The following is a 9,994-nucleotide window of genomic DNA, read 5'->3' on the forward strand; positions in this document are numbered from 1 at the left end:
TTTTGTTAGCTAAGAAAATGAAGAATTGGCTTACTGGGTCAGTTCGATCTTTGTCTTGAAGTATTTGGGGGGTCTGTTTCAGTAGTAAACAAATAGTTAAAAGTAATTAAGGCAAATAAAATTAAAGTATTTTAAATAGTAAAGTAATTTCAATATCATTCTTTGCAGTAGCTAAGACACTAAGAAGAAAAAAGTCTTTCTCCATATTAAAATATGTTGTAGAAAGTAAAAAAGAATATTTTTAAATGACAACTTTTGTCATCATTTGTATACTACCATTTAATCTCAGATAATATTATTATCATAGAATCTCATATTACCATAAATGAGACTCCTGTCTTCAGCAAAAAATACTTCTAAAAATTAATTTATTTAAAAAATTTTCTAAATGTGTATAATAAATTGATATTCAAAAATGAAGTATGTAATGAAAAGTCCTCTTCCCACCTGGCCCTCTAGCCAGTTAGTCTTCTCTTCCTACATTCTTGTGTGGTTTTATAGAGAATATATGCAAGTACCAACAGATAGGAATGTGTAAGGAATTATCTTTTTGAAGACTTATTTTAAGAAATCAGAACTAGGGGTGCCTGGGTGGCTCAGTTGGTTAAGCGTCTGACTCTGTTTCAGCTCAGGTCATGATCTCAACATTTTGTGAGTTCAAGCCCTGGATCAGGCTCCCTGCTGACAGCAGGGAGTCTGCTTGGGATTATTTTTCACTCCCTATCTCTCTGCCCCTCCCCTGCTCATGCTGTCTCTGTCTCTCTCAAAAATAAATAAATAAACTTAAAAAAAAAAAAAAGGAACTCAGAACTAGGGGCGTCTGGGTGGTTCAGTCAGTTGACCATCTGGCTCTTGATTTTGGCTAAGGTCATGATCCCAGTGTTGTGGAATCAAGCCTCACGTCAGGTTCCATGCTGAGTGTGGAACCTGCTTAAGAGGATCTCTCTCCCTCTACCCCTATCCCCCTGGTCATGTGCTTTCTTACTCTCCTTCTGTAAAAACAACAGCTCAGAAATAAAAGCAAGAGATTACAAATTATAGTGCGTTTGAAGTTAAGCAGTTGCCCTAGAAGTTGTGCACCTGTGCCACTAAATTAAAGGCAGAATCAATTTTCTTTCCTCTACAAAATATTTAAGTTCTGTATTAATAGAGCCAGGTACATTGTTTATTATTAAGGTTTTCTAATTTTGAAAACAGACCCCATGTGACATTCAGGCTCTGAGGGGCACGAATTAGCTCAGGAAGTCATGTGACTACTCAATTACTTCAGATTCTTTTTAAATAATTACCCCTCCTTTGACCTCCAATCTTCACATTAAAATTATGGAAAGTCTTACAGTGAGTTTAGTCAGGTAGACATGAACAGACCTTTCAGATGTTAACATTGTGAGATCCATTGTGTTTTAAAATGTGTTGCATCTCAGCTGTGATCCTTTCACATAGCCAGCTGTCAGCATCCTACAGGAGAAAGTGAGTGCTCTGATGCAGTTCTGCAGGGCATTTTGAGGTATCTCTGCTTTTAAGAAAGGATGAACTACTGATAAAATTGAGTTAAATCTAAACTTTTATTCTAAGGTAAAGCCTCTTGGTGTTATATGGGGAAAGTTTTCGGAGTTTTACAGCAAAAAAAACACCATTATGTTTGATGACATTGGAAGAAATTTTCTAATGAACCCACAGAATGGATTAAAGGTAAGACATAATTTTACTTACTATGCTTATGTAATCTGGAATTTGTGGTAGAACTTTAGCACTGTTGAGTTTCATAAATTTTCAGAAGTCCTATATTATGGTCACAGGCAAGAAAGCTTACATATTTAGAAAAATTCATCTACAGTTGAACATTCTGTTTCCCACATTGATATCTTCTTAGTTTGCCAATTTATCCAGGTGTTTTTAATCAGCTTTGTGGAGCAACATACGGGCTTTTGTTGACTTTTAGCATCATAAGTGAAAGCATGAAAGCATCAAACATTTTATTAGCGATACAAATCTTAGAATTTCTGATGTTAGTTGATGTTAGCTTGAAAGCTGGCAGTAAAAGCTTATTTTTTCCTGTTTAAACTGAAACTAAGGGTTTTGAAAATTCATACAGGAAAGGTAGAGATCTTAGAGTTATAAAATGCCAGAGCTAGGAATCTCAATCATTTTGTCTATCTTCTTAACTTTATGTAAACAATCGGAGGATCAGAAAATTTGTAACTTGCCCAAAGTTATGTATGTGACTGGTTAATGACAGAATTTGAGTTAGAATCTAAGTGACTTGATTCCTAAGCCAGTGATTTTAGCATGAAGTCAGATGCAGTTTTGTAGATATGATGGTAACATTTAATCCTGGTGGCAGCATAACATTGGTAAGAGAAAAATTTGAAACTTTACATTTCTGGTACCTATGGTTGCCTGAATGTCAGTACGATGTGAAAATGGAAAAGATAGCTTCATATTATACTAATACAAGTGGAATCTCAATCTGAAATGGAAATATGAACCCTAAGATATTTTTATTCTCAGTCCTGAACCTTTCCACAAGTTGGGTTCTTGATAACTTTAAAAGAGAAAACTTACAAGAAAGTACATTTTTTAAGCTTTCCTTATAGACTCTGGATGTACTCTTTAGTGTATGAGGATAGCTGAGAGACAGAATGCTGATCTCAGTAGTGAGTTGCAGCAATTGTAAAAGCTATTGACTTGGATGAAAAGTACTTGAGGTAGGTTGGTGGTTATGTTCCTCTTTAAAAATGGTGTCTGTTTGAGGCTTTGGAAGAAGTGTTTTTCTTGTGCGTAGTTTACCGGGTGTTGTACAGAAATAAATTCTTGAGGAAAGATTCATTTGATCTAAACCAAATGAAACTAGTGGTTAATACCTGCTCAGGACAGGAAGTGAAGTCATCATGATGTTCAAGGAGTGATTTTTGAGGAAAGCTTTAACTTAGAAAAATTACATAATCCTTAGTTTCATGTGTGTTTAGAAGAAACTTTATTTTTCCAGCCCACATTTGGGCCCTACTTATCTCTGGATGCAAAGATGATATAAACTTCTAGTTCTTCATGTTAGTTTAGAGCAGGATTATTATTATTTTTTTAAACAAGGTAGTCTGTAGAATCACTGAATGAATTCCTAAAAATACCTAAGTCTCCAAACTGCCCAAATTTTAATTCAGGAGAGATATTTTTAAACATTCTATAGGTAATCTCTCACATGTCTCCTTTTGAAAACCTCTTTTAAGAAGGTAATTATTGGGGCGCCTGGGTGGCTCAGTCAGTTGGGCGTCTGACTTCAGCTCAGGTCATGATCTCACAGTTTGTGAGTTCAAACCCCACATCGGGCTCTGTGCTGACAGCTCAGAGCCTGGAGCCTGCTTCAGATTCTGTCTCTCCCTCTCTCTCTGCTCCTCCCCCACTCACACTCTATCTCTCTCTCAAAAATAAATAAACATTAAAAAAAAAAGAAGGTAATTATTAATGATCTGCCCACATTGACATAGAAGCCGTTTTGAAATTGAGAAATATTCTTACTGTGTTTTGTTGTCATGGTTTCATAATGCTCTTGATAGAAGTCTCAAAAAAGATTTCACAGAGATCTTAAAGACTGCTTCTTTTTAAAAGAGCAAACTTGGGGGGCCTGGGTGGCTCAGTCGGTTAAGCATCCGACTTCGGCTCAGGTCATGATTTCACGGTCCGTGAGTTCGAGCCCCGTGTCGGGCTCTGTGCTGACAGCTCAGAGCCTGGAGCCTGTTTCAGATTCTGTGTCTCCTTCTCTCTGACCCTCCCCCGTTCATGCTCTGTCTCTCTCTGTCTCAAAAATAAATAAATGTTAAAAAAAAATTAAAAAAAAAAATAAATAAAAGAGCAAACTTATGGTATAAGCTTGCCAATCTTAAGGTTTGACATGGAATATGGAAGGCATTGTGAATTATGAATAAATACAGTACTGAACTAACAAAACTTGAGTTTTGGTCATGGATAAATCAGTACTCTGAAAACTTCATATTGTTATTTGTACAAGGAAATGATGATATAAGAAAATGCAGATAATCTAGACCATCTTAAGTTCCTAAAAATGTTTCTTTGATATGATACTGTAGTGGTCACATATGTTGCCTGTCCTGTTAGTGAGATCATTTTTGAAGAATGGTACAAAAAGAAATGATTATGCTAGATCAAGTGAAGTTGGGTGAATAATAGACTTTTTTTGCACTTAACTAGTTTAACTTTTAGATCCAGAGTCATAGGAGTATTTTAGTTTTGCTGTTTAATAGTGCTTAAGACTAAATATTTAGAAAGTCAACCTAACTTAGCAGGACCTTGGTAAATCTTATTTACCAGCCACAGAAACTGTACTTTCTCTTTTAGTCAAAATCCCTTCCTACTGTTAAACTAGGAATCCCATTGGCACATTGTATGTTAATAGTTTAAAAGTTAGCATGTTATCTTTTTTTACTTGAATGAAGGAATACTTTGAAACATTATAATACTGCCCAAGATTATGTAGAAACTCCTTTCATCACATCCTGATATCATGCCTCTTTACTCCCAGCCCCAGGGCTTAAGCAAGGTCTGATTCTTGAAGAGAATCTTCCTGATCTCCTGCATGCATAGCTGCTGCTGTGAGACAGCACTGACCACTCTATCTGTTTGGAGGCAGAATCTACAACTGCCTGCATCTGTGCAGACTCCCCCTGACAGCTCTGATTGGTGCCCTTAAAGTTGTGGAAGCCTAACTGACTAATGGGGGTCCTGACACCAAGCTGTTCTGATGCGAGTAGAACATAGGGAAAATTTTCTTCTGTCCATTTCAAGCTGGTGGTGTGTTTTTCCAATAACAGAGAAGAAAAGTATATATATATATATATTTATATATATATGTAAAATATTTAAGACCTTTCCTATTCTTGATAGGGTATGGACTTCTTTGGGTTCATTGTACTTAACAGGGGACAGAACTAAATGTCTTCTGTTTTTCAGTTTACTATGTAAAATTAATAACTAATAAGCAGTTTGCATTTTCTCTAAATCATGATAAGGATATATTAATATTTTACTAAGTGTGATTTATTCAGTTCTCCTTATATGTGTGTTTTAAGAATATGATTTTTAAAAAAATTTTTTATAAAATGGAAAAATCCAAATATAAATAGAACTGTATAGGATTATATAATGAACTTCTGTGTTTGCATCATTCAGTTTAAACAACTTATTAATTCTTAGATGATTGTTTGCTCTGTACCCAGCCTACTTCCCTCTCTGTAATTAAAGCAAATCCCAGACATCGTTTCATCTAAAATTAATTAAAAATTGTTGAAAGGTTGTCTTGAGTTTTATAAAGATATTTGAACTGATAACCTAAAAAGACAAAACTCTTTATTGGAACTGTGACAAAGAAAAGTGCATAAAATTTATAATTTAACAAATAGATACAAAGATAACACATGTAATTACCACCAAGTCAAGATAGAAATATCCCTTACTAGTTAACAATTCTCTACCCTATCTACTATCCTGACTTTCATGCTTTTGAAATGAATGCTTTTCATCGTAAAATATATCAACCTTAAAAATCTGGAAAATATGACTTCTTTTTATGGGAAAACTCTTGCGGAGCTAAAAATACTTTTACGGGGACTTTAATGATAAAAATACTTGCGGTAAAACGAGAGAAAATATGTTATATAAATACATAATAGCTATGTAAAATTTTATAGAAAAACACGGAAATGGAAATCATCATTGTTAAAATTTATTTCACTCCCCTGTTAGATCAAGCTTGTATTTGGATTAACATTTTATGAGTTAGGTGGCATGAATTAATTGGTAAGAAGCAGCTGGATTGATAGAAGAGGAAAAAGTCTGGCAGTTTTACAAAGTAGAGAAGCCACGTAGAGTTCAAGTGCCGTAAGAAAGCTGGTGTTGCCAGGTTCAGACTGAAAAGGTAACGTAAGGTAAATGAGGTGGAAGAACTCTTAACTTGCATTAGGAACATTATAGCGTGACTGTCAGTTTATTACACTGAGACAGTGCAAAAGTCCTCTTCAGTGATATTTTAATCTCATTACTGAATTCTAATGAGAGGGTAGGGTAGATTTGTGCCAGTTTCCTTATTGTAATGTGAAGTGTTGGATGTTTGCTTCCTAACAGATAAGGCCTTTTATGAAAGCGCACCTAAATCGAGATAAAGACAAGGAACTTTTAAAATTAACTCAGTACCTCAAGGAAATAGCAAAATTAGATGACTTTTTGGACCTAAATCACAAATATTGGGAAAGGTAAGTGCTAATTGCTTATTCATTTCCCATTTACATTAATGAATGAAAAAATTATCTGGTGACCCTGGTATACACATAATTCTGAATTTTATTTAAGATGCGTGAATTCTAAAACTGTTTTCTAATCCAGTGACATCTCCCCCAAAAGTATTTTTCCTTTTCATCTTAACCTCTAACTTGTTCATAAACCCGCATCTCTTAGGGTCTTTAATACTTCTAGGAGAGAGGATTTGAGATTGGTACACATTTGTGATGCTACTTGGAAATTAATTCTGTGACGCTAGATAGGTCGCCCTTTTATAAATCATATGAGAATGTAGTCCCTGTTCTTATATGTAAAATAAAGTCAGGATAAAATAAAACACACAAATTTTTTTCTGTTAAAAATCACTCTGCAAGTAATTGCTCTGTATAGCAGAAAAATTTGAAAACTTTAATCCAGTAGAGAAACAATTACTTAATGATTTTCTTTTCTAAAGAGAACCACAGTTACCATCTTGATTTATGATCTTCTAGCCTTTTTTCTAAGCACAAACATATCTACATTAGCACAAATCTACATATAGACTGCATATAAACATCAAGATAATGAAGCAGGGATAACTTCTGGAGAAGTGGACAGGATTATGTGTACTGCAAGTAATTTTTTGGAATTAGATCTTTAAAAGATCTGGTTGCATTAATACAGCAACAAAAGAAACCATTCATGTAATAGGCTAAAATAGGCTAAACAGGAATAAACTCTAAAAGAAAGCTCTTTCTTTTGTGGGTTCAAGTGCTTCAAGCCCTGCATTGGGCTCTGTGCTGACATATAGCTTCTTATTAGATGATCCTCATAATTCTATTAGGAAGATAAAGCAGGCATTTTTATTCTCATCTCCAAATTACAGATGGTGTAACTAAGGAATGGAGATAATAAATGCTACAAATTGAGCACGTTTTGCACCATAAAAACTTGTCCAGGTCTTCTTGGGGCATCTTGGCTCAGTTGGTTAAGCGTCCGACTTCAGCTTAGGTCATGATCTCATGGTTCTTGAGTCTGAGCCTTGCATTGGGCTTGCTGCTGTCAGCACAGAGCTTGCTTTGGATCCTCTGTCCCTGCCTCTCTCTGCCCCTCCCTCCCTCCCTCTTTCTCTCCCTCTCAAAAATAAATATTCAAAACAAAACAAAACAAAAAAACTTGTCCAGGTCTTCTGATTTTAAGAACTCTTTCCCACCCAATACTACTAAGTATAGTAATTTATACATGTGAGAAATAGAGATAAAACTTTGAATTTAATGGTAGATTCCTATAAAATAATGTGAAGGAAAAATTGTTTACTTAGTAAATTAACATCTTCACATCTTTACACTCTTGATCAGAGTCTTTTAGTATCTGTGGCCCACAGTCTTTACTCAAGAAAAAGAAGGTCTTTAAATGAGTGTGAAATTCTTTATGAAAGTTGCAATGTTAGTTAATATATCACTTTCACATTAGGAAGTCATACAGTACGAAGGGAGAGAGTGCAGTCTCCAGAGCCTTGTTTTGAATCTAAGCTCTGCCACTTTCTAGTTCGTTGAACTTGGGCAAATTGCTTACCCTTTTCATGCCTGTAAAATAGGAATAAATTCTAAAAGAAAGATCTTTTGGCCTGCCTGGGTGGCTCAGTCAGTTAAGTGTTTAGCTCTTGGTTTTGGCTCAGGTCATGATCTCATTGTTCCTGGGTTCAGGCCTTGCTTTGGGCTCCCTGCTGACAATGCAGAGCTTGCTTGGGATTCTTTCTCTCTCTCTCTCTCTCTCTCTGCCCCTCCTCTGCTTGTGCACCCTCTCTCTCTGTCTCTCTCTCAAAATAAATAAAAGCTCTTCATTGAGCTGTTATGAGGACTAAACGAATTAATACCTGTACTTAAAACATTGCGGGGGGGGGGGGGCACCTGCGTGGCTCAGTGGGTTAAGTGTCCACCTCTTGATTTCGCCTCAGGTGGTTCATGGTATCAAGCTCCGAATCAGGCTCTGAGCTGACAGCTGGAGCCTGCTTGGGATTCTCTCTCCCTCCCCCCTGTCTCTTCCCTGCTCATTTTCTCTCTCTCTCTTTCTCTCTCTCTACAACAACAACAACAAAAAAACCCCAACCAAACAAAACTAGTGGATGGCACATAAACAGTCAACAGGTATTAGTGATTATTAACAATTATTACTCATCTGGAAAAGTTTTGTTATTAAAATTAACTGCTTCCTTTGGGAGGAGTTAGACTGTTATTGTGAATTTATTGTGATACAGGGTAGACATCTTTATTTTATTTCTTGCAGGTATCTGTCAAAGAAGCAAGGACAGTAGTTACCAGTTACATGAGCAGTTACCGAGGATACTTGAGATCACGAACTTCTTGCTTTTCTGCTAGAAATCATTATGATAGTGCTGGACACTGCAGCGAATATCAGACTGCTTATACTTGGTCTTCCAGTTTTTTTGTAAATTTAATTTTATATTTTTTGAAGATCATAGCAATACGCTTAAAAAATCCTTTTCCCCCTATATGAATATACTGTTACTCTTGAAAAATATTTTCTCCAGCATTGAGTACTGAGTTTTTTTCCCCCCACACACAAAAAAGTGGACAAAAATATATACTCAACAGTGTCATTTTGTGGCTTTGGAAACAAGTTATGTTTTGCGTTTTTGTCTCATTGTGCTGTTGTCTAACTAAATCTAAGGCCAAACCCATGTTGAAGCTACTGCTTTTCCCTTTAAAACCAAAAAAAAAAAAAAAAGTTTTTGCGTAAGGAACCTAGTTTGGTATGCTTAAAATCACTGAGAGTTTTTTTTTTATTCCTTTGTTGTAGACACGATTTCTCTTCTTACTGTGCACTATTTACATCTCTACACTTTGATCTGTCTCAGTTTGGTCTATATGTATGTCTGTGTTCTTTGAGTAAAACTGGAAAACATCAGCTGTGATACAAGTATGTCTCATAGTATGAGAAATAGAAAACATAAGACTGAAGAATAAAACTAAGGAACAAAAGTGTCTTTTTGGTGGCTAAGTAGAAGCACTTCTGCCTAAAACCGTTGTCATAAAAGCAATTAAAGGCAATACGTTTTTAAGTGGGACGTATCACTGGTTCAGCCCTAAAAAGCATGAACAAAAAGTTTTTGTTCTGTTCCAGCTGTATATTGTCTAAGTGCAAACACTGTGTTTCAGTGAAAATATTTAGCCATAAGATTAAAAAAAAAAAATATTTGCAATGCCTAAGCCCGCAGATATGTAATGTGACCACTGTTTGTGTTGACAGTATTGCTTTATACAGATCTTGTATTTGAAAGGAATCCAGTCCTTTCAAATAAACATGGTGTATATTGTTCTTACGGGACTATTTCAGTGGTGTAAATAATAAATACTTTTTCTTAAAACATTGGTTTTGGTCTGTACTACCCCAAATATTTTGCCTCTTTGTGGAATCACAAAACGAAACAACCATTAGGTTCAGGCAACGGCCTCTTGAAAAACACTAAACATGTATGGTTTAAAAGTGTGTATATCACTATTCATGCATTCAGAATTGGTTTTAGCAGCTAATTAGATATGTTAAATCACTTAATTCTACAAAGTACCATGTTTTCAGGAAGATAAGCTGTTTTCTTTGTGACAGGTTATTATAAAGATATATAGTGTGGAAGTGTTAGAGAACTCTTAAATAATTAAAATGATTCAATTAAAAACATCTTTCTAAATTATGAGGCTAAATTTAA

At 35.3% G+C, this 9,994-nt stretch overlaps 1 protein-coding gene across 2 annotated transcripts in view; it reads left to right on the forward strand.

Moving 5' to 3' along the window:
• UBLCP1 (ubiquitin like domain containing CTD phosphatase 1) overlaps positions 1-9,660 on the forward strand; it is a 21,480-nt gene extending 11,820 nt beyond the window's left edge. For both annotated transcript variants that reach the window (XM_060634875.3, XM_060634876.3), the window contains exons 9-11: positions 1,576-1,692; positions 6,136-6,263; positions 8,554-9,660. In XM_060634875.3, coding sequence (XP_060490858.1) covers positions 1,576-1,692; positions 6,136-6,263; positions 8,554-8,581 — 273 coding nt within the window. In that variant the 3' untranslated portion in view covers positions 8,582-9,660. The remainder of the gene's footprint in view (positions 1-1,575; positions 1,693-6,135; positions 6,264-8,553) is intronic.
• Positions 9,661-9,994: the final 334 nt, after the last annotated feature.

This window comes from Panthera onca, chromosome A1 (assembly GCF_046562875.1).
Source record: "Panthera onca isolate mPanOnc1 chromosome A1, mPanOnc1 haplotype 2, whole genome shotgun sequence".
In the NCBI taxonomy this organism is placed as follows: domain Eukaryota; kingdom Metazoa; phylum Chordata; class Mammalia; order Carnivora; family Felidae; genus Panthera; species Panthera onca.